We start from the raw sequence: 25,844 nt of genomic DNA, 5'->3' as shown, positions 1-25,844 counted from the left end.
CCCCGAGCTCACCATCTACCGCACTGAACACTATCTTCCGCCCCCTCGCTTTTTTTGTGAAGCCGACTTGGAAGAGAAGAAAGGAACTCTTTTACCGGCAAAGCTTGTGCTGTGAACCGACCTTCCCCCCCCCCCCCCCGCAACGCGATTTCTTTCCTTGTTCTGTTGTGTTATTGATTTTGGTGGTAAAACTAACTCCTCCTCCCTCATGTTCTTGTTCTTTTTCTAGCGTGTTAGTGCCAGTGCGAGCCAGTCCCGTGCCCAGTGTTGTGCGAGGGAGCTTTGTTGTAAAATTCTTTGTCTAGATCTATAGTGTTCCCGCGCACGGAATTCTTTTTCGACGCCGGTGTGAACGTTCTCTCTGTAAAATTCTCTCTGTACTCTGATGTGTTTGTCGTTGCATTTCGGTCGGGCTCTTCTCTGAGCCATAGGCCTGTTGTGGATTGTGGTAGTCCTGGGCACTGCGCCAAAATCAACAAAATCGGCAAGATGCCCAGCTATTTTGCTCACCTGAATTTCCCAATTGCTAAAACCCCCCGCCAAGCGCCCTGGTACATGGTCGGCTCTTTTTGCCCGCCAATTTTTAACCCGATTTTTCTCAGGACTGTAGAGCCGCAAAATACAAACAATTCGGCGACTACCTTTACAACAAGGCCCACCACCGGCGGCCCCACGACGTCGTCTTCGCCGCCTGGGCGGACGCGATGCGCGCCCCGGCCAACGCGCCGGTCGTGCACGGTGACAAGGAGAAACCAGAGCTCACCCGGCAGTACAACGAGGGGTACAAGGTCGACCTCGCGGAACCCCACGCTGGCCCGGGAGGATGCGATGAGGTGAATGAAGTCAAGCTCTGGACGCCCCTCCTCAAGACCTCCTCGGCGGGCGTTGGCAACGCCTCGAGCGGCGGCACGCCCGCCTCCGTTGGCCACTCCTACGCCTTCGGCAACACCGAAGAGAAGGCCCGCCGCCTAAACATGGGCTGCAAGGCGCGCGGGCAGCCCGGCCAACCCTTCGACCACAAGAACGGCCACGGCTACGTCAAGGCGCATCGCGGTTTCTACCACGACGCGATCTTTGTCAAGCGCAACAACTTCAACCTGCTGCTCCACGAGACGTTCAGGCGGCGGCTTCTCGCCCACCGCCGTTCTCAAGCTGCGCCGCCTCGCGCGCAAAGCCGCGCGCGGCAGCGTCGACCGCACGGCCTACTCGCCCAAGTACTCGCTTTCTTTTATGTCCCACCATGCAGAGCGCATCTCTCTCTCTGTTGTGCGAGGCGTGAACCGCGCCATTCGCTCTCACCTGGCAACCCTGTCTGCACGTCTCGAGCGCGCGTGAACAGGGCTCCAGGCCCCAAATGACGTGTGAGTGTTAGAGTTGTTTGGTATTGCTAAAAATCTCTCTCTCAAAATACCCGGGTAGATTTTGAGAGAGAGAGAGAGAGAGATTCTCAGATTTTGTGATCAGACTTGGCTCAGAGCCCGAATCAAACAAATTCTACTCGAATTAGAACATGTGGGGTTTCAAAAATCTCTCTCTCTCGAATTATTCTTAGTGCTCAAGCAAGAAACGAGAGTCGAGAGAGAGAGTCAGAAAAAAACGAAGAGGAGTGCAAGAGGAGAAACTTTCGTTCGTTATTATGTGTATGGCCAACTTGGAGAAGTACCCGGCTGCGGGACCGGCGGCCCCACCCAGCTTCGGCTGAGGGCTGACAAGCTGCCGAGCCCAAATCACTGTGAGAGGCGTGTGAGTGAGACACACTGTGAGGGGCGTGATTTCTTGCACAGTAGGTATATTGTTGGCGTGATTTTGAGAGAGAGAGAGAGAGAGATTTGTGTTTGTGTTTTGTTTTGTGATTTCTTGTTGGTTTTCAAAAATGTTTCAACTGCTCTCTCTCTCTCTCTTGGCTCAGACCCTGGATGGAAACGGAGGCCCTGGAAATTTCCAAGGATGCCAAAAAAAGAAAACTGTGCTCCCCGCAGAGCCGCGCATCACTCACATACAGCTCCGCGCCCTCAGCGTCGCCCATTCCCGGTCCGTGGCTGGGCACTGAGGACATGTCGCTCGTGCTGCAGCTCGCCGCCTGCTCGCCTCCTGCCCTTCTGCCCCACGCGAGGCCTGCCGGTGCCCTGGTGCCTGCCGGTACCCTGCTGGTCGCCGTCCGGCGCGCCGCCTCTCCCGTCGCCGCCTCTCCGCCCGGTCCGCCGGCCGGCCTCCTGCTTCGGCCTGCTGCGCCCCCGGGAGTCGGCTACGTGCAGAAGCGGGTCGTTGCCCCGCTGCGGCTGGCGCTGCTGCTGTCGTGGTCGGCGATGGTGCGGCACACCGCGACGCAGCGCAAGGCTGATCTCGAGGAGGAGCTCGATGAGGGCAGCCGCATCACCTGGGTGGGCGCCGCCGTGAACTTTGTCCTGGCATTCCTCAAGCTCTTCGCCGGCGTGACGGGCCGATCCGCCGCGATGATCGCCGACGCGGGGCACTCGTTTTCGGACCTGATTTCGGACGGCGTGACGCTCCTCGCGCTGCGGATGAGCACGCTGCCCGCCGACATCGACCACCCCTACGGGCACGGCCGCTTCGAGTCGGTCGCCTCTTTAGCAATCGGGGCTCTCCTCCTCGGCGCGGGCGCCTCCTTCGGCGCCGGCTCCCTCGCCGCGCTCGCCGCGCCGACGCCGCGGCCGCCGATGCTCATTGCGCTGTGGGCTGCGGTTGCGTCGATCGGGTCCAAGGAGCGGCCGCTCCGTGCTCTGCGGGGCGGAGCCGTGGAGGCGAGCCTCACGGCCTGTGCGTATGTGAACAGGAGGCACTCTACCGCGCGACGCGGCGCGTGGGCACGCGGCTGCGCTCGCAGGTCTAACCCTAACCCTAACCCTAACCCTATCTCCAGCCTAACTCTTATGTGCAAGAGCTGCGCTCGCAGGTCCTCATGGCCAATGCCTGGCACCACCGCTCCGACGCGCTCTCGTCGGTGGTGGCGCTGGCGGGCATCGGGGGGTCGCTCCTCGGCCTTCCCGCGCTGGACCCGCTCGCTGGCCTCGGCGTGGCCGGCCTGATCTTCTGGATGGGGCTGCGCATCAGCATCGAGGCGCTCGCGCAGCTGACCGACACCTCCGACTACGACGTCGTGCAGGCACTTCCTCGGCACTTCCTAGACACCTCCTAGACACTTCCTAGACACCTCCGACTACGGCGTCGTGCAGGCGGCGGGGCTGGTCGCGCGGCGCGTGCCGGGCGTCGAGTCGGTCTCGCACATCCGGTCGCGGTCGATGGGCGGTTCCGCGCTGGTCGACCTGGCGATCCAGGATGGCCCGATGCTGTCGGCCAGGTAAGTGGTGAACGAATGAGTGACTGCGCGAACTGTTTTCTTTCCAGGTCGACCCGATGCTGTCGGCCTCGTGCGCCCACCACCTGGCGGAGGAGGTGCGGCGGAGCGTGATGGAGGAGGCGAGCCGCATCGCCGACTCTCCTATCTCAGAGGTGCTCGTGCACGTCGACACCGCCCCCCACGACTACGATTGCCCGCTGCAGACGTCGGTCGAGGCAGCTGCGCCGGACCACGCCGCCGTCGAGGCGGACGTCCGCTCGCGCCTCCTCGCGCTGCCAGGCGTGGAGTCGGTGCCACGCGTGCACGTCTTTTACCTCGGCGCCGGAGTCGCGGTTGAGGCGCGGGTCGGTGCGGCGGACAGCAGCGAGACGGTAGACGGTCTGCGCGCAGCGGCGGCGCGCTGGCGGCAGCGGCTGCTGAGCAGCCTGCCCTACCTCTGCCAAGTCTCGATCGGCGTCGACCTCGCCGACGAAGGGGCGGCCGAGAAAGCGAGGGCGGCCGAGGGCGCGAACGCAGGTGCGGCGCTCAGCTGAGCCCGCCGCCGCGGGTGTTTTGTGACGAAACCCGCTGCTCGGGACTGTACCGTGTTGGAGGTTTTTAAGTTTTCGGCGATGGCCGATGGCGATGCTGCCCGCCCCTTTCTCGAGCCTTTCTACACAAAGCGAGAATATAACAACTTTTGTTTCCGCTTCGGCTTGTTTGTGTGAGATGTGCACACATGGACATGTGCATGCACATGCACATGTCATTGTCATGTGCATGCACATGCACATGCACATGTGCATGTGCATCAATGTGCATGTCGTGTGCATGCGGCCATGCTAAACAACTTTTAAAATAAATAAATAAAACGGTCAAACTCTGAGACGCGAGATGGGATTTAGGGACATGTGTCCCCGCCCTGCATGATCTTGGTGTGAGGGATATAACTTTTTAATATGTATGTATTTTAGGGATCGTGAGTTTTGGACGGAGGGTGGACGCGTCCAGGGGGGGGTCGGGGGGGGGGGGGGGGGGGTTACTTCGACCAAAAGCGTGACAGCTGCAGAGGGGCTGGAGAGCGAGTCGTAACACATCGCAACACATCGGAACGCCCCTGCTAGCGATGCCTGGGCGGCGATGATGCCGCAGGCGGCGACCACGAAGCACCGCGGGGACGGCGTCGTCCGTCCGTCGATCGACCTACGTCAGTATCAACCAGCGCTCCAATCCGACCGGCAACCAGCGCTCCAATCCCCGCATCGTGTGCCCGCGAGGGGGAGCAGCAGAACCTCGAGGCGCTCTCAAAAAGAAACCAGGAGGCAAAAACGGCGGCGGCCAACGGGGGGTGGGGAACGAAAGGGGAACGAAAGCCCATCTCGCATGCACGTTCCCTCCGAGGGCAAAGAACGCCGGCTTCAGCCATGCCAGTGGTGCCGGCCCCGAGCCTGGCTACTCGCGATCTGTCGGGAATGAACGCTGTGCGAGAGATCTTCAGATTGTTGGCTAGCAGCGCTGCCTGCGACAGTCCCGGTGAGCATCTGAGCCGCGCCTTCGTACTTCGAAAGCTGCTCGAGCGAAGTGATGTTTCTCCCGACGCCCGGGACCCTGACGACAAAGACGAGCCCACGCTGCTGATGTCGGCCGCCTACTATGCGGATCCGCCATTGGTGAGACTTCTGCTCGAGCTTGGTGCCGACGTGCACTTGACTGACGCCAGCGGCGGCACCGCTCTCATGAGCGCCGCCCTCACACTCTCCCTCAGCCAGAGTGCGGCCGCAGGAGAGGTAGTCGCTATTCTACTCCGCTCCGGTGCCCGCTGGCCGTTTCCAGCCGAGCTGCCGCCTGGCACCAATCGAGGCTGGGTGGCTCAGTGGTCAGCGATGCAAAAGGCCGTCTCAGACGTGCAGCGACGGCTAGACGAGCCGCAGCCAGCCGGCTCCATGACGTCGCAAGGCCTCATGGGCGAGCAGCGACGGCTAGACAAGCACGCATCCCCCCCATTGAGTGGTCCGGACCCGCTTAGCCGTCTGGACCTCGACAAGCCGTGGATGGAGCACATACTGGGTGGCTCGGCACAAGAGAGGGCGCGGGAGTTCCTGAGGCAGCAGAATCTGTTACCAGCGCAAGGGCACCCGGTGAAACAAGTGCTCTCTGTCCCCGGAGGGGACCTGTTGTCAGCACAACAGAGGGTGCGGGAGGTCCTGCAACAGCAAGGGCGGCAGGTTCGGCCGGAGGGGGCGGGAGCAGAGAGCCCCGCCGGCCGTCCCAACGCCTCGAACAGCGCCGTCGCCGTGATTCTGGCGCTGCTGCTCGTGGCGGTCGTCGCTGGCTGGCGCGCGTGGCGACACCGGGCGAGCCGAGCACACAGGAGGCAGAGGGGGCAGCGGCCAGCGGAGAGAGCATTCCGGGAGCGGGCTAGGAGGCGGGCTGAAGAGAGGGCGGCGGCGGCGGCCGCGGCGGCCGCGGCGGCGGCGGCGGAGCAAGTAGAGGCAGACGGGAGGGAGGGAGAGGGGCAGCATACTGACGGTTCACCCGACTCGGTGACCGTCCAGCATCTGCCGCAAGCATCGGCGGTAGACCACGGGAGGGAGGAAGAGGGGCAGCAGACGGCACCGAAGCCGGCCGTGGCGGAGGCCGAGGATGCGGTTGGCGAGGCGGGGGCGGGGCATGCCGGCCGCTCCACCCCCTCGGCACCGCCGCCTGAGGTCCTCTCGCTGGCGGACGCTAGCTTCGACACCGGCCGTCGAGACGCTCCTGAGTCCACCATCGGTGGCCAGACTACGTGTATCGTGTGCTTCACTAGGCCGAAGTCGCACGTCGCTGTGCCGTGTGGCCACCAGTGTGTCTGCGGCCCCTGCTCCGCTCGGCTGCGAGCGTGCCCGTATTGCCGCACGCCAGCCGAGCGCTGGTGGCACGTCCGCGTGGTGTGAGATCGTGGTTGCAGCCTTGCGGGTTGGCGAAAAAACGCTCGTGAAACTATAATCTCGTGTGAGAGACTAGTTCGTAGTGTGGGATCACGTTTCGTTCGTAATGTGGGATCACGTTGCAACGAACGAAACGTGATCCGTTCGGATGCCCCTGATCCACAATCCACCCGCACGGCCCAAGGGAGGGATATACTAATAATGGATAAATTTCAGTATCCGGGGTAGATCGGGAAGTCTCCGGTACTGTGAGCGACTGTGAGCGCCGGAGCCCCGTTTCCGCACTTACCCGCGGCGCACGGTGCCTCCGGGGGCCCCCGCGCCCCCCCAGAGTAGGCGTGTTGCCGCTGTCGCTGTCCTAGTCGCTGTCCTTGTCCTTGTCCTTGTCCCCCCCTCCCCTCCCCCTCCTCCGCCTCCGCCTCCGCCTCGCCCTCGCCCCCGTCCTCGCGTTCGTCCTCGTTGCGTTGAGGGGGCCGCTCACGGCAAGGAACGACACGACCGATCGAGAGGGGGGGGGGGGGGGGGGGGAGTTGGTCGTCACAACAGGCTTGGCCTGCACAAGCTTTTCCGGCAAACAAAAAGGAAAACAGAGGGGCCCCAGCACTTTGCGTTTCCGGAAATTTCCAGGGAAAACAGAGGGTGTTTGGTGCTCCATTCTGGAAACTCGCGAGTTTCCCTGAGTCTGAGAGCTGGTCTGGGGCAAAATCTGAGGCAAAATTGAGGAAATCGGCACGATACCCTGGCGGTCGCAGGGTATTTTCCAGGTAGAGCTCTATACCCGGGGTTTTCCAGGTATACCCGCAAAATACCCGGTATTTTGCCGATTTGGCTGATTTTGGGCCCAAACCAGCCTCAGACTCGGCTCAGAGCCCGGAAAATTTGATGGTTTCCCCGGGAAAATAGAGAGGAAAAGAGAGGGTGCTGTAGAGAAAAAAGGAAAGGAAAAGAGACGGGGTGCGAGACAGCGAGAGGAAAAGCTTGTTCAGCCTAAACAACAGCTCCCGCCGCCGAGAGAGCCGACCGGAGGGGGGGTCCGATCCACCTCGGGGGCAGACTATCGACCCGCGGGGGGGTCCCCACGAACTAGGGAGGGGGGCCTGGGGGGGCGGGTACAAAAGACGCTCTAAGTGGAGATGTGGAGTAAGAAATCGGCCGCGCGTGTGCTTCGAACATATTGCCACGGCGCCCACGGTGAGGCCGATAGACACAGTCGAGTACGCCGAGGAACCTGAGAGCCAGAGGAAGGAGAGCTGTGGGAGAGAGAGAGCAGGAGATCCCGAACCACAGAACTGCTCGATTCCCACCAATCACCCCTTGCATCCACAGGCGACGGTCACGCACGTATATTCCCGCCACGATGCCTGAGAAGGTTGCGCTCATCGGCTCCGGCAACTGGGGCTCCGCAATCGCCACAAAGATTGGCGTCAACGCGTCGGCGTGTGCAGACTTCGACGACAAGGCACGCCGACCGCCTCTTCGCCCGCGCGCGCCCCACGCTTGAACTTTGCCGCCGGCCATGCCACCGCCGCCCCGCACCACCCCCACGACAGCACCACGTCATTTCCGCGCCGGAGTCCACCCCGCCGATCGCGCCCCCGGCGCCGCCGCAGGTGTACATGTGGGTGTTTGAGGAGTACGTCAAGGAGGAGGATGGGAAGTGGGTACGCCCGGCGCGTGGAGCAAAGCCGCCCGAGGGGAAGGTGCTTCTCTTCTCTTTTCGAGACGCCACCGAGAGACGCCTCCGTGACGCGCGCCCGCGACACGCGCCCTTGTCCGGCCGGGAAGTGGCGCCAGATGGCACGAGCTGCCTCTCCGCACTGCCCGCGCCACCGCCGCAAACTCGGACAGCAGCGGCTTCGGCCGCACACTCTCACCCACCCCTCCTGCTAGCACCTGCAGCCAACCCCCCCCCCCCGCGCGCGCGCGCTCGCCAGACGTGGGTGGATGAGGGGTACACGCCGCTCACGCAAGTGATCAACGAGAAGCACGAGAACGTCATCTACCTGCCCGGTCAGCCGCTTCCCTGAGCCCTGCACCCAAACCCTGCACCGAAACCCCACACCCTCCATTCCACACCCTCAGCCCCACACCCTGCACACTACACACTACGCCCTAGAACGGAGCTGGAGTGTTGGGAGTCCTGCGACGGCCGGCCGTGTGACGTAAGGGTGGGGGTGGTGGGGGGGGGAGACAGGGAGGTGGTGATGTGAAATTCACATCACCGAGGCGAGGAGCTCCGCTGCCGCCGCCCTTTCCACCTCCGCCGTCGCCCTCGCTGCCGCCGCCCTCTCCGCCGCCACCATTACCTCCACCATTGGACCCGTCGCCCCCACCGCCCATACCACCGCCCCCCTGTCCGCCACCGCCACTACCACCGCCACAAGCACCGCCGCTCTGGAGACGGAGGGGGGGGGGGGGGGGGAAGGTGGTTGTGGTGGTGGCGGCGGAAAGGGTGGAGTTGGGGGTGGGGGTGGTGGTACCCCCCCGCCCTTCGCCGTTAGGGATCGAGCTCCCTCACAACATCGTGGCGTGCCCCGACGTCGCGACTTGCGTCGACGGCGCGACGATGATGGCGCGCCGCGAGAGTAGCCGGGAGTAGTGACGGCGTGCAGAGGCCCCTCCTCTCCTCCATCCCCCCTCCTCTCCTCCATCCCTCCTCCTCCCGTCCCGCCCCTCCCCCTTCCCCCCCCCCCCCTTTCCCTCCCCCCTCACACACACACACACACACACACACACACCCTAACCCACAACAGTCTCACGGCCCGAGGTCTCTCTCTCTCCTCCAGGTCTTCGTCATCCCGCACAACTTCCTCGCGCCCATTGTGCCAAAGATGGAGGGCAAGTTTGCAAAGGGCGCCATTGGCTGCTCCCTCATCAAGGGCATCGAGTTCGAGAAGGAGGGCGACATGAAGCCCATCCTCATCTCGGACTTGCTGCAGGCCGAGATGAAGAAGTCGGACGGTGCGCCCGTCGTCGACATGTCGGTGCTGATGGGCGCCAACGTCGCCAACGAGGTCGCCAAGGGCGACTTTGCCGAGGCGACGATTGGGTGCACGAAGCCAGAGAACGGCCTCAAGTGGTGCAAGCTCTTCAACACCAAGGACTTCGCGGTGCAGGCCGTGACGGACGTCGCGGGCGCCGAGCTGTGCGGCGCGCGAGAATCAGCCGAGATCGGCCGAGATTCGACGAGATTCAGCCGAGATTCAGCCGAGATTGGCCAAGATTCAGCCGAGATTCAGCCTAGATCGGCCGAGATTCAGACGAGATTCAGACGAGATTCAGACGAGATCTGGCCGAGATTGGCCGAGATTGGCCGAGATTGGCCGAGCTGTGGGAACGCGGCCGAGAGCACGCTCCGCGCGGGCGGTTGCGACCGGCGTGTGTTCACGCACGCGCAGCTGTGAACAGGCGCGATGAAGAACGTCGTCGCGCTCGGCGCCGGCTTCTGCGACGGCCTCGGCTATGGCGGCAACACCAAGGCCCGCCGGGCCGCCCGTGTCTTGTGCCGTGGGTGTGAACAGCGCCTCTTCACACCCACTGAGCTGTGAATAGGCGCGTGCTCTCCTCCTTCAGCCGCAAGGGCGAGAGGTGTGAACAGGGGCGGTGGCCGTGACGGCACCGCGGGGCGTGACCTGGGAGTAGGCCGCCATCATCCGCATCGGCCTCAAAGAGATGCAGAAGTTCTGCAAGGTGTTTTACGGCACGCGTCGCCGCGGCGTCGTACGGACGCGCCGCGAGGAGATGCAGCGGGCAGCTTTCCCCGTATGCACTTCCGATAGGCGACCGCCAGATCAAGGACGAGACGTTCCTCGAGTCGTGCGGGGTGGCAGATTTGGTGACGACGTGCTTCGGTGGCCGCAACCGCAAGTGCGCCGACATCTTTGCGAAGAACATCGCGGCGGGCACGCCAAAGGTCGCCTCTCCCCTACCCCACAGTACCCGAACCCACCCTCCCCTACCCCGCGGTACCCGAACCCACCCTCCCCTACCCCACGGTACCCGAACCCACCCTCCCCTACCCCCCAAGGCGTGGGATGTGATCGAGGCAGAGGAGCTGAACGGGCAGAAGCTGCAGGGCGAGCGTTAGCTGTGATGCTCCGCCGAGAGGCACACCCGCACCGGTTGAAGGTGTGTGTGTACCGTGATGCGGTGCGCTCCTTTCACCCACGGTGCGATTGCGGCGCAGGGACCGGTACCGCGCAGGACGTGATGAAGGCGATCCGCCGAGGGCATGGCGCGCACCCACCCATCTCGGCGCATCAAAAGCGAGCACCGGCTGTAGGCGATCAAAGCAAAGGGCGTGGTGGACGCCTTCCCGCTCTTTTCGCAGATCCACAAGATTGCGTTCGAGGGTCCGCACCGAGAGACTCGCCGAGAGCCGCAATGAAGATTGCGCCGGGATTCCCTCGCAGTCCCCGTGCGTCTGCCGTTGCGTGCGCGTGTTTAATGGTCCCCCCCCTCCCCCCCCCCCCCCCCAAACACCCACCCCCCCACACACCACCACCACAACCACCAATCGTTCTCTCCTCAACCATCTAACCACCCACCCACCCACCCACCAGGCGCCAAGCCCGAGACGATCATCGACATGAAGCTCGAGAAGTACTACTAAGGGAGGCTTCTTTCACGGCAGTGCGGCGGGAGGAACACCTGAGATGTTGTAGCCGTGGCGCGAGATGCCGCGCGATCGATCGCGGCCCATCGTCGCACAGCCCCCCTCCCCCACTCACTGAGGCTAGCCGACTACCCGCGTCTGAACCTATACTGCGAGAGAGAGAGAGAGGAGATGGTGAGTCGGTATAGTTTACCTTTGCACAACAAAACTCTTGTACCTACTTACTGCTGGGGCCGTCCCGTTTTGATCTGGTCTGTGGGGGGCCGAGCCGCCTCGGGGTGCAAGGAACAAGGATCTGGCGCTTACGTCAGTAGGGTCGGCTTTTTGATGTTTGAACAATAAGGGTTTCCCCAGGTTTTAGATCAGTACGGGGGAAGGACCGTGAGTTGACGGAAATCGGAGGACGCGACCCACTTCGCCACAGACGGTCCCGCGCCTCGCCGCTAAGACGGGGACACACCCCGCACCGTCCGCTGTGTCCCCGTCTTTGTCCGGAGTGAAAAGTCCAACGCGCTCGTCGGTGACGGCTTCCTCCAACCTGCGCCGCGCTCGGCGAACCTCGACAGCGCCTTCGGTGGCATGCAGCTCTTTGCGCCTGAAGCTTGGAGTGAAGCTCCTCTGCTGCTCACACGCTCTGCACAGATGGCACAGCCTACTGTGCGGCTGCCACAGCTGTGACAGCGATGGGCTCGCCCTCACTGGCCCTCAGTCACTTGTGCTGCGGCTTGTGTGAGCGACACTGCGCGGCGACTGCCGGCACACTGTGAGACCATGGGTGTGAGGTAAAACCATGCTACCAGCGCTTGGTCACATCGGCCCCGAGGTCAGATCCTTCTACTCTGTTGATGACAACACTTGTCTACTCGCTGGAGCCGAGCAGGAGGGCTTGGCGCACAACCCCTGTTCAACTCAGGGTCCTTCCCCTTTATTGGTGTCGGCACACATCCCCACACATGAGGTCAGCGGCGCGCAGTGCCTCTCTCGCAGGCTGGTTTTGGCTGTTTTCGAGCTTGTTTTTGTTTTCAGACTAGCTGACTAGGGTCTGGGGGGGGCGACCCCCTCAGAGGCGGCGGGCGGGCGCCCACAGACGGAGAGATCAAAATGGGACGGCCTGGGGGGCGTCAGTCTGATTTTAGCAGCTTATACGCAAATGCCCTTTCCCCTTTTGGAGCACTTGTGACATTTTGGAGCTCGTAAAGTGTACGAGCGTACGAGGTCCGGCACTGTCGAGCTGTCGCTGACGTGCAGAGGCGGGAGGGCGGGGGCGCGCTTTTGATTTCTTTTTCTGTCAGTGCGATTCGCGAGTCACCACGGTCCACCCGCTGGAGGGGCCCTAGGAGGGGCCGGCCCGGGTGTTGGAGAGAGAGGAGGAGGAGCGGCGGGATCGACGCGTGCGCATCGTGCGGTCTACACTTGGTCCATGTCCATGCCATGCCGAGGTGCGTGTGGGGGCGTGGGCGAGGAGCGACCAGGAAGCCTTGCAGTGCAGGGCGTCGTTTGTGAGGTCAGCCACAAACTTGTGCGTCGCGAGCGACACAAGCCGCACAAGCGCTCGTCCGTCGCCTGGAAGCCCGACTGCGCCAAGAAGTGCGCGGTCACCTCCTCAGGAATCGCGGGCGTGTAGTCGCCCATCGCGAGCAGCAGCTCCTCCGCCGTCTTCTCGTCGTCCGTCATCGCGGAGGCGCTCGACGCCGCCACGCTCGACGCCGCGACGCTCGACGCCATTTTGTCCCACCGGAGGGCGAAGAAGAATTTTTGCTCGCGGCAGACTTCAGACGTGCCATTGTTATTCATATTATTACACATTATCATCAAATTTGCTATTCGGCTCTCCGGGGTCTCGGCTCTCTCCGTTGCGCTTTGGACTCGAGCACTCTCTGGGCGAGAAAACTCCACGACGGTGGGCAGTGACGGTGGTGATCTAGCTGACTCACTCGGTGGGAACCGGTGCACCTGAGCTCTACCCGACTCGATGGCATTCAAGCGAGGCTCTCCAAGAAAGTGACGAGCATCTTCATGCGAGCCTTGGTGTAGATGTGGTCCGCCACTAGCTGGTTCAGCTCGAGATTGTTCGGGAACGATTTCGCGAGCCCGTCGCGCACCAATCCATCTGCGGCTTGACCGTGTTCACCCACCAATCGCGTGTCATCGTGACTGCCGGGACGCCCGTCTCCTGCGACTCTGCCATCAGCTTTGGCAGCGAGCGAAGGATGGGGATGATCATCTCTCCGTCGGCGTCGGCCTTCAGCAACTCCTTGACATCCTTGGCTGGCTTCAAGTCGGTCTTGGTCTGGAAATTCTTGACCAGCTCGCGCATCGAGGCGATGAACTTGCCTGGTCCGTTGGTCACCCACTCGGGCCCGAAGGTGTCCTCGCTCGGGTCGACTTGCGCTGGCGAGCTGGTTTGTGGGGAGAAGGGGGCGCCGACGACGGCGCTGCCTTTCTTGCGATAGTTGGTCACCAGGAAGGGCAAGACCGTTGGCCCTTTTTTGTCCGTGTAGGTGTAGCCGAAGGCCTTGATCTTGGAGAGGGCCTTGTCGGCTGCGACGTCGTACTTATCGTCGCGCTTCTTCTTCAGTTCCTTCAGCACACTGATGGTGCTTGGCAGCATCACGTGCAGCAGCGAGTGCAAGGATGAGAGCGAGAAGAAGTCGGGAAACATCGGCGGCAGAATGTAGTCGCACGACATCAGGATGACCTTGTTGAGGTAAGACGAGGAGGGGCCGAGGTCGATGATGACGTAGTCTGCGTCGGTGGCGTAGGCGGCCATCCGCATCAGGTTGCCGAAGGCGGTGTGCTTCATAATCTCGTCGCTGCCGTTCGCAGACTTTGAGATGTCGCCGTCGTAGTCGAACAAGTGCGGCGAGCCGGGGATCAGAAGGAGCCTGTCTCCAAACGTGTCTGGCAGCGGCTGAAAGTACTTCTCCGGTGGCGTGAGCGCCGCGTCGTTCTCTTGGAAAGGGCCGGCGAGGGCCTGGTGGATGTCGTCGATCGAGTTGATGGTAAAGATCGACTTGTCAAACATCCTGACGTCGGGTGCGTCGTTAATAGCCTTAGCCTTGACGCGGTCGGACTTGTCAAAGAGGGCCTGGCCGTTCGCTGGCGCTGGTCCGCTTGAGTCCTCGTCGTCGCCGGTTGAGGTAACAGGCGGCATCAGGAACGACGTCAGGTTCGTCTGTGCATCGGCGTCCACCATGAGGACGCGCTTGCCATCTTGCGCGAGCGCTGCCGCCGTGTTGACAGCCAGCGTCGTCTTACCGACACCTCCCTTGAAGTTATACATCGCGATGATCTTGGTCTTCTTGGTGGTGGTCAAAAACGATGTGAGTGTCGGCGCCTCAGCCGGCGGAACGGCTCGGCCCTGGTTGACGAGTCCCTTCCGCTTTGTCTCGATTTTGTCGAGCTTGTTGCTGGGAGCGGTGAAGATGAACTTGTGGTCGAGCTCGACGTTGTTCATGGCCGAAGAAGGTTGGTGTCAAGTGAGACGCGCGATGTCGATGGCACGCCACCTTGCCCAGAGACGACCTTGCGAAGCGTTCCTGATCGCGGTTGTCATTTATTCGCCGACAGCACCTTTGAGCACTTGAGCACTGGATAGGGTCGATTCCGCATGGTACGGGACCCCTCGATCGTCTCGCCCTCCCTCACTGGTGTGTTCATTGGGGGGGGTCATAACAAACACGGTGCAGGATCGAGGTGCACGCTGCTGAGGCAGTATCGTCCCCTCTCTCCCCAACGGCGATGGCGGTGTGACCGATCGAGCTACAAGAGGAGCTTGTTCAGCAGGACCTTTAGGAGTGTGTGTGTGTGAGTGAGTGTGTGTGGGGGGGGGGGGGTGAGAAGGGGACGTGGCCCCGAGTAGCGTAGTGCCGTACGCTCACTCGGGATGTGTGGCAGCCCAACTGGCTGGTCTTGTGAGTTTGTGTGTGTCTGTGTGTCGCTCCAGAATGTCGTGCCCAGTGTCGAGAGATTTTTAGAAGCCAACAAGAAATCGCACTGACAGTGACTTGGGCTCGGCAGCTTCGTGACAACAAGAATTCGTGCGAGCTCTCGTCCTCTCCGGCGCCATCCCTCCCTTGGGTTGTCTGCTTCTTTCTTTGAGAGCGCCTTCCCCGTTGTTTTGTTTAAATTCTTTTCTTTCTTATTCTTTTACTGTCCTTCCACAGACAAAGCAAACACCCACCGGCACGTGTCGCATGACACGACATGACACGAACCGAGCTAGATACACAGAGACATGAGAGAACGCCGGCTCAGTCAGAACAAACAACACAAATCGAATGTCAAAGCTCAAGGGAGGCACGCCAGCGAACGCGTATAGGTGTGTGTCAGGGCTTCCCGAAGCCGAACTTGACCCACTTCCCCGCGTGCCCCGGTTTCGCATCCATGCCCGTCGCCGTCGCCACGGCGGCCCGCTCGGCGCTGTCCAGCCCGAGCAGAAACTCGATGTCGTCGAAGCCCTCGGAGTCAAACGCGGCGGTGTAGGACTGCAGCCCGATGCGCCCGAGCGCCTCGGCGACGGCCACCATGCCGCCATTGTCGGGAGGCGCCTCCTTGTGGACGGTGCGCCCGTCGGGCAGGAGCTCGAACAAGCGGCTCGGAGGCAGGGATGGCGCGGGCGGGGCAAAGGAGGAGGAGGCGGCGGCGGCGGCGGCGGCGGGAGCGGAAGAAGGGGCGGTGGGCTCTAGCGCGGGCGCAGCGGCAGACTCGCGCGGGCGCTTCGCGGGGCGCGGCGGTGGCGCCGGCCCCTCCTCGCCGACCGCCCGCGCGTACGCCACCGCAGCCTCCACCGCCGTGCGGAAGGTGCCGAGGGAGACAGTCTTTCCGTCCACCTTGCGCTGCGCTCGGAAGCCGCCAGAATTCTTCGATACGCCCCTGTAGCCGGTGCTGCTGCTGCTGGAGAGGAGCAAGCGCAAGCCCTCCGCCTCCGCCACCACCGCCACTGCCGGCGCGTGAAGCGTGCAGAACCACGTCTTGCGCCCCGCCTCCGCCTCGCTCCTGAAGCCGGCGCACGCCAGGCAAGCCCAGCGCGAGCAGCCACCGGCGTCGCACCCGACGGAGGGCGCCATCACCTCGCCCGCCTCGTCGTCGAGCAAAGTGCCGCACTCGCAGCAAGTGGCGGCGGGGGCGGCGGGGGCGGCGGGGGCGGCGTGGGTGGCGTGGGCGGCGTGGGCGGCGGTCTGGAAGGCGGGCGGCGCGGGCGGCGGAGCGGGCTGCACGGGCGGCGCGAGGGGCGGAACGCTCGAGTCGGAGAGCGCCTGACAGAACAAGACCACGACCTGCCGAAGAAGTGAGGCGGCAAGGGCCCACAATGTCAGCCCCGCCTCCAGCGCCTTGATCAGCTCGATACGCGAGCGGTAGTGGCGGGCGGGCTCGGCGAGGCGGAAGGCGTAGTAGTCGCCCGCAAAGGTGGCCTGAGTAGCCCGCGGCCTCCAGTGCACCGCCTGCAGAGAGGAGGAAGGAGAGTGAGAGCAACCCCAAAGTACCGACCGCCTCCCCGCAGCTCGTCCTCACCCACTGGCCATCGACGTGCACCGTCGCCTCAGGCGAGCCCTCGTCCTTCAAGCGCGCCGCCACCGCCAGCAGCTTTGCGAGAAGCGCCGCCTCTGCCGCCCCAAGCTCCGGCGACTGCAGCCTGCCCTGCGACCCGAGCGCGGCAGCCGCCATGACGTCCGCCGGGTCGAACGGGCGCTTCTCGCAGCGAGCCCGCTTGGCCGGCAGCGTGAAGTCGTGCGGCCCGCCGTGGCCTGCCGGCAGAATGCAGCCAAAGGCGCCGCCGTTGCACTCGTGCGTGTTGCCACAGAGCAAGACCGCGGCCTCGGCGGGCGCGTGGGGCGGCGCGCTCTCGGCGGCGGCGGCGGCGGCGGAGGAGGAGGAGGAGGAGAGGGAGGCCGAGGACGGAGGGCCACGCGCCGCATCCGAGCGCCGCTTTGGCGGCGGCCCTTCCGGCGGCTCGTATGGACGCTTGGCCATGCGGACCCGCTTGTGCGGAGCGTCCGCCACCCCCGCCGCCCCCGCCGCCGCCGCCGCCGCCGCCCCCGCCGCCGCCCCCGCCGCCGCCGCCGCCCCCGCCGCCCCCTCCGCCCCCTCCGCCTCCGCCGCTCCTGCCGCCTCCGCAGCCACAACGTCGCCGTCTGCCGCCTCGGCCTCCTCATCCGTAGCCTCCTCATCCGTAGCCTCCTCATCCACCTCCGCGTCCACCCAGTAGGCCTCGCCACCCGCCTCGTCCTCCTCGTCCATCGGCTCCGCCGCCGCCTCTGCCGCTCCCGCACCCTCCTCCAAGCCATCCTCCGCCGCGTCCGCCGCCACCGAATCCTCCTCCCACTCATCCTCCGGCGCCTCGCACTGCCGGCGAGCCGGGTCCGGGTGCATCCAGCAGAACCACTCGGCAGGGAGCGGGCGGGGCGTCTCGGCGGGCAGCCGCCGCCACCTGTCGCACCGGTCGCAGGCGACCCACAAGCAGCGGGCCTCGCCCTCCTCGTCCTCGCCGTCGCCGTCGTCCGAGTCGAGCGCCTCGCTGCCGGCGGCAGATGAACCCTGGGCAGGAGCCTCGCCGACCGCCCGCGCGTACGCCACCGCCGCCTCCACCGCCGTGCCGAAGGTGCCGATGTGTCTGGACTTGCCGTCCACGCGGTGCTGCGTCCCGAAGCGCGAGCCATCCTTGTACACGCCCTTGTAGCCGGTGGCGTTGCTGCTGGAGAGGTGCAGCCGCAAACCCTCCGCCTCTGTCACGAGCGCTGGGGCACGCACCGGGACGGCTGGAGGACTGATCCCCGCCAGCACGCGCTCGCACTCCGGCCCCTGGGCAGGAGCCTGGCCGACCGCCCTCGCGTACGCCACCGCCGCCTCCACCGCCGTGCCGAAGGTGCCGATGTGTCTGGACTTGCCGTCCACGCGGTGCTGCGTCCCGAAGCGCGAGCCATCCTTGTACACGCCCTTGTAGCCGGTGGCGTTGCTGCTGGAGAGGTGCAGCCGCAAACCCTCCGCCTCTGTCACGAGCGCTGGGGCACGCACCGGGACGGCTGGAGGACTGATCCCCGCCAGCACGCGCTCGCACTCCGGCCCCTGGGCAGGAGCCTGGCCGACCGCCCTCGCGTACGCCACCGCCGCCTCCACCGCCGTGCCGAAGGTGCCGATGTGTCTGGACTTGCCGTCCACGCGGTGCTGCGTCCCGAAGCGCGAGCCATCCTTGTACACGCCCTTGTAGCCGGTGCTGTTGCTGCTGGAGAGGTGCAGCCGCAAACCCTCCGCCTCTGTCACGAGCGGTGCCGGGGTACGCGCTGGGGCACGCGCCAGGAGGGATGGAGGGCTGATCCCCGCCAGCACGCGCTCGCACTCCGGCCCCACCCTCTGCCGGGCCTCGAGCAGGATCCCGGCGCTGTCGCAGGGGCGCGCCCGATCCAAGCCGAGCGGCTCGAACGACCACGACACGCCAGAACCGACCCGACTCGACTTGAACCACGGCGTACGCCGACTCGCATCCGCCGGCTGCGTCGCCTCGTCGCCCTGATACGCGCGGTTGTTGCACAACAGGTTGCCAAGGCGCGAGGACGGCTCCGCGCTGTCCAGCAGCTCGCGCAAGCTCGTGGCCAGCGGCTTCAGCTCCTCGCCCGCCTGCTGCACGAACTGCTGCAAGCATCCGAGGAGCTGCTCCTTGCTCAGCGGGCCGTGGCGGGCAAGGACTAACGCGGCGACGTCACGGATGCGAGAAGTGAACCTTGCCGCTTGGGACAGCGCTGCCTGCTCGGCGGGCTGCTCGGTCGGCATTGCGACGTGGACCTTGCGGCTGGCGGGCAAGTCGGCAGGGACGGTGACGTCGAAGAAGGCGCCATCCACGACCTGCGGCGGTGGCAGGCAAGCGGAACGGTGAGTCATACCGGGCCTCCCCGCCACATCTGCTGCCTCGCACAGCGGTGGCGGTCCTTCTGGCCGGAGAGCACGCCCTCGGGGATCTCGAGCGTGGGGCGCGCAGCCGCTGGAGGCGAGGCCGCTGCCGCTGTCGTCGCCGCCGCCGCCGCCGCCGCCGTGCTCCATTCCGCGACCGCCGTGCTCCATTCCGCGGCCGCACGAGCCTCCTCCTTCTTCATCTTTTGGCGGCGGTTTTGGAACCATACTTCGACCTTCGCGAGCGGGGTGGGGGTTGAGGGTGGGGGATGGGCGCGGGCGCAAGGGGTCGGGGAGGGGGCGCTAATTGCACCTGCCGCGGGTTGACGGCGAGATCGGTGGCGAGGCTGGCGCGAAGCTGGCGCGTCGGGAAGCGGTCCATGGCGAAGACCTGCTCCAGCACCGCCAGCGCGGCGGGCTGGACGATCCATTTCGTGGACTTGTCAACATTGGTGGCGGTAACCATGAGGCTGCGCGACGCGGGGACGACCCGACGGTCAGTTTTGATGTGCGCGCAGCACACGGGGGGGGGGGGTCGCGGTGATGGAGGCGCGGGAGGCGCGGGAGGCGGCCCGGGAGGCGCGGGGGGAACGCGAGCGCGCAGCCGTGTGGCGCACCCTGTTTGAGCCGAGGCCGGTCCGAGCCGGGCCATATCCTCCGCACCAGCCATGCCACCGCCAGTCGCCTCCACGCTGCCGCCGCCGCCGCCTAAAGCCTCGACCCCATCACAGCAGAGGGCTGCCGCCGCCGCCTCGACCTCTGAAGCCGCCGCCGCCGCCCGCCGCTCCACCTCTGCCGCTGCCGCCGCCGCCGCCGCCGCCGCCGCCGCCGCCGCCGCCAGCCGCTCCACCTCTGCCGCTGCCGCCGTCGCCGTCGCCGCCGTCCCTGCTGCCTTGTACGGGCAGATGCGGGCGCGGCAGATCTGCTTGCGTACCCTTGGGCCGCCGAACTTGGCCTTGTCGTGACACTCCCGACATTGGCCGCAATCGGGCGAGCGGCAGGCCGGGCAACTCCCACATCGCCGCCTGTGCTCCCTGGGACGCCCAGCCGGCAGCGGATTGTCGGTACTGCTGCGGCTTGAGAGGTGCAAACGCAAGCCCTCCGCCTCAGCCGCGAGCGGTGCCTGCCGCGGCGGCGCTGCGGGCACAAGCCCCTCCTGCACTGCTGAGGAAGGCACAGACGCCTCGCCGGCAGCCACCGTGGGCATGAGCGCAGAAGAAGCAGCGGCTGAGGGGCTGATTGGTGACGCCTCGCTGCTATCCGCGACGACTGCAACCGCAACTGGCAACGCCGCCAGGCCAGCCCCCAGCTCGGCGGGCGGGGCGGGGCCCGGCACATAGGACCCAAGAGGTGTCGGTATGGCGACCGCCGACGCAGAGGGCACCTCGACGCTTGGCAGCTGCGGCTGCGGCTGCCTGCCCGGCATGTACCCCGCAGGAGCCCCTGTGGATGTCCCGTAGGTGGTCTGCGGAGGGTACAGGGCGGTGCAATGAGGGTTCTGCGATGGCGCGCGTAGCGGAGAGCGGTGCTGAGAGCGGCGAGCAAGCTCACCGTTTGCTGGCAGGAGGGCGACTTGTGGCCGATGCCGCCGCAAACTGAGCAACGTTGCGGCTTGTTCTTGCGCGACGAATCCATCTGCGAGGCGGGGCCGCCCTCCGCCTCCTCCTGCACGGGCGACGCGTCGAAGGTCGCCTCGCCCTCGCCCTCGCCTTCGCCCTCGCCCTCGCCCTCGCCCTCGCCCTCGCCCTCGCCCTCGCCGGAGGCCACCTCCCATGCCGTCTCGAGCAGAGCTGCCGCCGCCGCCGCCGCCGCCGCCTCCGCCGCCGCCTCCTCATCCATCCGAGCCGCCGCCGTCGCCTCCGCTGCCGCCTCCTCCTCAGCCATCCGCACCGCAGCCGCCGCCGACTCCTCCTCCGCAGCCTGCCCCGCCGTGGCCGTCGCCACCGCTGCCGCCGTCTCCTCTGGGACCGGCGGGCCAACAACCTCTGCAGCCGTGCTGCCGACGGGCGGCGGAGGCTCCTCGCTCGACGCGGCCGCCGAGCCAGCCGGCGCCAGGGCCGCAACGACAGCGGAGAGCTGGTCGGCGTCGAGCTTGCACGTCTGCTTCGTCTCGTCCCAAACCATCACCAGTCCCTTCTTCGTCGCACCGCCGCGCTCCGGCTTCATCTCGTGCGCGGCGATGCAGCCGCCGCAAGTGCAAGGCATCGCGATGCGAAGAGTGTAGGGCTCCGGCGACGGCTCGAGGTTTCGGACCCGCAGCTTTTTGATCCAGGGCGTAGCCAGGTCCTCTTTGTCGAGCGCCCGCGAAAGCTTGCCGCTGTGGGCGAGAGACTGCCAGGAGACGTCGGCCTGTGCCGTGTTGGTCATTTGCAATCACAGGCAATGAAGAGCAGGAAATGAAGAAAACCCGCGGACAATTTTCTTCTTCTTAGAGATCGCTTGAATGCCGGCATTCAAGCGCGACAGTGCTAGCCGCCTCCGCGATGCTGAGCGGTGCATGAAGGGCGGCGAGCCGCTGACGATGCGCGAGGCGTCCTTCATCAGCTCGCTGATGGGACACGCCCAGCACATCGACGCGGCCACCGTCCGGTTCACCATGCACATCGACGGCAGCCTCGACGGGCAGATCAACTTGAAGTCCGAGTACACACGAGAGCTGGAGCGCGCGGAGCGCGAGCGAGCGGGCACGTGCGCCGCCGCCGCGCCCGCCGCCGCGCCCGCCGCCGCGCCCGCCGCCGCGCCCGCCGCCGCGCCAGCCGCCGCGCCTGCGGCTCAGTCGTACGCAGCCGCGGCTGCACAGCCGCCTGCCGGCAGCCTCACAATCCGGCCGGCCAAGCGCGGCCGGCGCAAGGCTGCGCCCCGCGTCGACAGGAACGCGCTCTCCGCGCGCGGCGACGGTGTGCCGCCGCGGCGTTCGCGCTCCTCGTCGCCTGACGCGCCGCCTGCGAAGCGGGCCTCTTCTGCCGGCTCCTCTGTTTGCGGCTACGACTCCGAGGCGCCGGAGGAGATCCAGAACGAGGCGCTCTACCGGGCCTGCCGCGCGTACGGCTTAGGTGAGCAATTCCTCGCTGCGGCGCAGGACGAGGGCACATTCGGCGAGTGGCTCGACGAGCTACCCTTCGAGGTGGCTGCGGCGACCGCCCGGCTGCTCAAGCACCACGCGCGCTCCGGCGCGTGGGTCGAGCTCTCGCCCGGCAACCCTAGCCAGGCCTCACGCGCTGGCCGCGACCGCGACCGCTCGAGCCCGAACTGCCCGTCAGATATGTCGGAATTGTCGGAGAATAGCGACTAGCACACCTCTGAGTCCCAGAAACCCGAGGAGTCACACAGTCCACCTGTGTGATGCACGCCCTGCGAGCGGGGCGGGGTGCGCACTGTCCCTCTGTGTTCGTGTGCGTCGCCCATCTCTCCCTGGAGATGACTGCTCTATTTATTTATTTATATTCTGCCGTCACCGCTCAGCCAGCAGAGGTGGACAAAAACATTTCTGGTCTGTGCCATGCTGGTCAAACGCAGTGAATTCCTGTTGGAGAGTTGTTGAGAGTGTGAACTCAAACCTACCTACGTCTTCCCTACTAGTTACCGCGCCCTCCCACCGTCGCAAGGCGCTCGGCTTCCGCGACGGTGATGCACGCGTGTTTTTTTCTCCACCTCTGCCATCCCACAGACCAGAGGCCACCTTGCCCGTTTTGATCTGGTCTGTGGGGGGCCGAGGGCCGCCTCGGGGTGCAAGGAACAAGGATCTGGCGCTTACGTCAGTAGGGTCGGCTTTTTGATGTTTGAACAATAAGGGTTTCCCCAGGTTTTAGATCAGTATTGGTGTCGGCACACATCCCCACATGAGGTCAGCGGCGCGCAGTGCCTCTCTCGCAGGCTGGTTTTGGCTGTTTTCGAGCTTGTTTTTGTTTTCAGACTAGGGGGGGCGACCCCCTCAGAGCCACAGAGGCGGCGGGCGGGCGCCCACAGACCGAGAGATCAAAATGGGACGGCCTGGGGGGCGTCATGCTAGATCTCCGCTATGTGTCAGCAGTTGGGGGGGCAAAGAACTCACGCGCAGTGTGTGACTAGCCCTTTCCTTGGGGTGTGAATGCCCGCTCGGTCGCGCCGATCCGACACGACACTTGTCCTCAGTCTTGTATGTCGCTGTGCGCGGCGTGCGTGTATAGTAGTAAAAACACACACATAGACGCATGGTAGCGAGACAGTGGTAGCCAGTGGGCGAGGCCGGGGCTGCCGGGTGGCAGTGGTTATACATCAGCGCACCCTTGCCATGCGTTAAAGCTGGGACGTTTTACCTTACGCGCGCGCGAGCGAGTCGCGTTTACCGGTCGTGCGTCAGGCCAGCGCTCGCCTTGCGGATTCAGCGCTGCCTTCTGGGCCTAGGCGGCGTGCATATGCGAGCGCCGCCTCTGGCGCGCTGCGGAACGAGCCAATGGACTCCGTGCCCAGCGCGGCATGGAACATGCCAATCTTCGCCTTGTACGACACGCCTTTGAACCCCCATTTTGAGACAGATCCAGCCTTTCTGCCATCCAGAGACCCCGTGCTGGGCACGAGCGTGAGGCCCTCGACTGCCGCGAGCCGCTCTGCCTCTGCTGCTGACATCGGCTCTGCCTCCGCTGCCGCTGCTGAAGCTGCTGCCGAGGCTGCTGCTGCCGCTGCTATCGCTGCCGCCTCTGCCGATGTCTCTGGTCCCAGCCTGCGCGCGTACAACAGTGCCGCCGCCTCCGCCGTGGCAGCAGTGCCGATGCACTCTTCACCCAACTTGCTCCGAAAGCGACCAGATTCAGTGCGAGCGACACCCATGAAGCCCGTCTGATTTCGCGGCGAGTGTACCAGAGTGAGGCCCTCCTCTGCTGCCATACGCCGCGCTTCTGCCTCGTCCATCAGGTGATCGCATCTTCCCGCGGCGCGTGCTGCTGCGTGGGCCGTCCTCGGGGGGGAGGGGGCGGCCGGGCGCGAAGGCGGAGTCGCCGCCAAAGCGCTGTCCGCCGGCATCCGCAGCTCATCTTCCTCCGCCTCAACGGCCTCAACAAGCTCCACATCCCCGTCATCCTCCCACGCCTCCACAACAGCGGCGACGACTGGCATGGGCTGGCACGCGGGACAGAACCAGTCGCCTGGGGGGATGACGGCGAGCGGCCGCGGCAAGCACTTCAGGTGGTACGCAGCGCCGCAACCTGGCCCGTCGCAGAGGAGGATTTCGTTGCCCTGCACGTCGTCTCCGTCTCCACACCCGGCACAGTTGGCGTTGCTAACTACGACCGAAGTCGCCGGCAAGCGGCCCGGCGAAGCGAACTCGTGCGTCGGAGAACTTGCGTGGTCCTCCAGCGCGAAGTCGTCCATCAGTCGTGGTCGCTTAATGGACCGCCCGGAGCGCCGACTTGGCTCCGGACGAGACAGGTCGGTAGGTCCCATCCTAACGCGTGGTGCTGGGGGTTCTTGCAGTCCGAGCGACCGGGCAGCAGCAGCCAGGGAAGCGAAGCGCGTGCCACTCGCGTCGTAATAGAAGAAGTCTGTCCTTCCTCCCACAGTTGAACACATGCGCCTCTCCAGTCCACCCATCCAGCTGCTCCTCGCTGCCGCCGCGTTGGACGACATACTCTCGCAGCCTCTCCAGTGCTGCACGATCGGCCATCGCGGACTGACGGCTTTTACAGTGTGAGCGAGGACGTTTCTGACCCCCCGGGGGGGTCGGGTAGGGTCGTTTCGGCGTCCGGAGGAACGGATAAAAGCCAAAAACGTGAGCAGCGACCCCACACGACCCCCCCTGACCCTCCGACCAGGGGGGGGGTCGAGGGTCGTGGGGGGTCGTGGAGGGTCGCAGGCGACAAAGGCGGAAAGGCGAGGACATACACAAGCAAGGCTCTACAACAGAACCCTCCGCCTAGCACAAGCAGCACCGCCCCACCACGGTAGTGAGTCGGGTAGCCCACAAAGAACCCTGCACAAAGACCGCAGGGCGGGGACCTGTTCCTTTTTACCCATCTCCTAGTAGAGGTGTCCGTTTTATTTATTTATTAATCGTATGTGCCCGCCCCCCCTTGCGCGCCCTGGCCCTGCCTCGCACTCCTTTTGTCCCCACGTCACCCGTCCTTTGGTCTACTTCTCCTTTTTCGTCTCGTCTATTCTTGTTTGCTTTATCTTTTTCAGAGAGAAAATTCGCACAATTGGCTACGGGTCACCCGCGGCCCCGCCGCGCTGAGATATCGCGGTGCTTGACCTGGAGGAAAGGGGGGGGGGGGGGGGGTAAGGCGCTCTCGAGCGACCTCTCTATCGAGCAACACCGGCAAGTTTGCTAGCTCTGCCTGCAAGTCGCGGTGCGTCCACTCCAGCAGCGTCGCGGTGAGCGGCGGCACGTAGAGCTCGATGCGGTCGAGGTGCGCGTCGAGACCCTCGGCGTCGCTCTGGCCGCCTGCGGGAGACGTAGTCTTGCCATCTCGCCCGTTCTCGCTCGACGCCTCTGTCCACGCCGTCGCGTCTGCGTCGTCGCGCGAATCGGCGCCGTCGCCCAGCGGGTAGGGCGGGGCCACTTGCGGCGCCTGCCGGCGCGAGATCTCGGCGGACAAGCGCGCCATGAAGAAGGCGGAGAGGACGCCGAGCAAAGCAAAGTAGAGGAGGGGCACGTCGAGCCGCGCCTGTTCGCAGGCGGCACACGTGAAGCGACGCGGGATCTGCAGCGGCAGCGGAGGGACACGTTCGAGCCGCGCCTGCTTGGAGTAGAAGAAGATGGCCATCCACATATGGGCCACCACGGCGAGCGGGAGGACGTAGAGGACGGAGAGGGTGATGGTGCGGTCGGTGGTGCGCGGCGGCGGCTTGAGCACGCGCAGCAGGTTGTACCTGCTCTCAGCTCCTCAGCCTGTAAGGGGGTGCCCTCCGCAGGAACACGAGCGCGTGGCGCGGCTGTGCCTAATATTAATAGTGAATGATTGATCACTGCACTAATTATCGATTCGCGGCGGGCAGAGCGGCTGTGCCGGTCGACGCGATGCGAGGCGAACATGAAGGCCGAGGCGAAGGGGAGGAGCAGCGGAATCGCTGGGCAGAACATCGCGGTGAGGAAGACCACCTTGAGGGTGAGCTGATAACGGAAGGGCAGGTACAGGTCGGCGTCGAG

The 25,844-nt window shown here is 64.9% G+C and overlaps 7 protein-coding genes across 7 annotated transcripts; 3 read left to right on the top strand and 4 right to left on the bottom strand.

The window, feature by feature from the left end:
- Positions 1 to 2,005: 2,005 nt before the first annotated feature.
- EMIHUDRAFT_461752 (cation efflux protein) lies at positions 2,006 to 3,947 on the top strand. The gene is made up of 4 exons (XM_005761846.1): positions 2,006 to 2,786; positions 2,915 to 3,118; positions 3,195 to 3,278; positions 3,367 to 3,947. The coding sequence occupies exons 1-4, from the start codon at positions 2,055 to 2,057 to the stop codon at positions 3,850 to 3,852; spliced, it is 1,506 nt and encodes a 501-aa protein (XP_005761903.1). The 5' UTR covers positions 2,006 to 2,054; the 3' UTR covers positions 3,853 to 3,947.
- A 775-nt stretch (positions 3,948 to 4,722) lies between these two features.
- On the top strand, positions 4,723 to 6,231 carry EMIHUDRAFT_197921 (hypothetical protein; the record flags this gene model as incomplete). The annotated part of the gene is made up of 3 exons (XM_005761845.1): positions 4,723 to 4,879; positions 5,081 to 5,619; positions 5,854 to 6,231. 3 exons carry the CDS (start codon positions 4,723 to 4,725, stop codon positions 6,229 to 6,231), a joined length of 1,074 nt encoding a protein of 357 aa, XP_005761902.1.
- A 1,173-nt stretch (positions 6,232 to 7,404) lies between these two features.
- EMIHUDRAFT_432864 (glycerol-3-phosphate dehydrogenase) lies at positions 7,405 to 11,066 on the top strand. Its single transcript, XM_005761844.1, has 13 exons — positions 7,405 to 7,416; positions 7,552 to 7,684; positions 7,836 to 7,925; positions 8,160 to 8,235; positions 8,727 to 8,797; positions 9,012 to 9,375; positions 9,634 to 9,704; positions 9,868 to 9,925; positions 10,005 to 10,138; positions 10,253 to 10,307; positions 10,412 to 10,440; positions 10,508 to 10,577; positions 10,788 to 11,066. Exons 2-13 carry the CDS (start codon positions 7,583 to 7,585, stop codon positions 10,835 to 10,837), a joined length of 1,170 nt encoding a protein of 389 aa, XP_005761901.1. The 5' UTR covers positions 7,405 to 7,416; positions 7,552 to 7,582; the 3' UTR covers positions 10,838 to 11,066.
- Positions 11,067 to 12,145: 1,079 nt separating this feature from the next.
- Positions 12,146 to 12,634, bottom strand: EMIHUDRAFT_197919 (hypothetical protein; the record flags this gene model as incomplete). Its single annotated transcript, XM_005761843.1, has 2 exons — positions 12,146 to 12,173; positions 12,378 to 12,634. 2 exons carry the CDS (start codon positions 12,632 to 12,634, stop codon positions 12,146 to 12,148), a joined length of 285 nt encoding a protein of 94 aa, XP_005761900.1.
- A 262-nt stretch (positions 12,635 to 12,896) lies between these two features.
- Positions 12,897 to 14,297, bottom strand: EMIHUDRAFT_197918 (hypothetical protein; the record flags this gene model as incomplete). Its single annotated transcript, XM_005761842.1, has 1 exon — positions 12,897 to 14,297. The coding sequence occupies one exon, from the start codon at positions 14,295 to 14,297 to the stop codon at positions 12,897 to 12,899; it is 1,401 nt and encodes a 466-aa protein (XP_005761899.1).
- Positions 14,298 to 15,168: 871 nt separating this feature from the next.
- On the bottom strand, positions 15,169 to 20,929 carry EMIHUDRAFT_96740 (hypothetical protein; the record flags this gene model as incomplete). Its single annotated transcript, XM_005761841.1, has 8 exons — positions 15,169 to 16,098; positions 16,282 to 16,284; positions 16,355 to 18,679; positions 18,718 to 18,960; positions 19,038 to 19,194; positions 19,342 to 19,679; positions 20,109 to 20,189; positions 20,276 to 20,929. 8 exons carry the CDS (start codon positions 20,927 to 20,929, stop codon positions 15,169 to 15,171), a joined length of 4,731 nt encoding a protein of 1,576 aa, XP_005761898.1.
- Positions 20,930 to 23,059: 2,130 nt separating this feature from the next.
- Positions 23,060 to 24,070, bottom strand: EMIHUDRAFT_197915 (hypothetical protein; the record flags this gene model as incomplete). Its single annotated transcript, XM_005761840.1, has 2 exons — positions 23,060 to 23,314; positions 23,561 to 24,070. 2 exons carry the CDS (start codon positions 24,068 to 24,070, stop codon positions 23,060 to 23,062), a joined length of 765 nt encoding a protein of 254 aa, XP_005761897.1.
- Between the last annotated feature and the right edge of the window lie 1,774 nt (positions 24,071 to 25,844).

This window comes from Emiliania huxleyi (genome assembly GCF_000372725.1).
Source record: "Emiliania huxleyi CCMP1516 unplaced genomic scaffold EMIHUscaffold_7, whole genome shotgun sequence".
Classification (NCBI taxonomy): domain Eukaryota; phylum Haptophyta; order Isochrysidales; family Noelaerhabdaceae; genus Emiliania; species Emiliania huxleyi.
Note: the sequence above shows the minus strand (reverse complement) of the source record. Positions and strands in the feature narration are given on the sequence as shown.

Excerpts from the sequence above, each read along its gene's own strand:
- EMIHUDRAFT_461752 (XM_005761846.1), top strand. The coding sequence starts at position 2,055 with ATGTCGCTCGTGCTGCAGCTCGCCGCCTGCTCGCCTCCTGCCCTTCTG. Across the intron at positions 3,119-3,194 it reads ACACCTCCGACTACGACGTC|GCGGCGGGGCTGGTCGCGCG; the intron begins GTGCAGGCACTT and ends GGCGTCGTGCAG. Across the intron at positions 3,279-3,366 it reads CGATGGGCGGTTCCGCGCTG|GTCGACCCGATGCTGTCGGC; the intron begins GTCGACCTGGCG and ends TTTTCTTTCCAG.
- EMIHUDRAFT_432864 (XM_005761844.1), top strand. The coding sequence starts at position 7,583 with ATGCCTGAGAAGGTTGCGCTCATCGGCTCCGGCAACTGGGGCTCCGCA. Across the intron at positions 9,376-9,633 it reads CGCGGGCGCCGAGCTGTGCG|GCGCGATGAAGAACGTCGTC; the intron begins GCGCGCGAGAAT and ends AGCTGTGAACAG. Across the intron at positions 10,441-10,507 it reads CCGCGCAGGACGTGATGAAG|GCGATCAAAGCAAAGGGCGT; the intron begins GCGATCCGCCGA and ends CACCGGCTGTAG.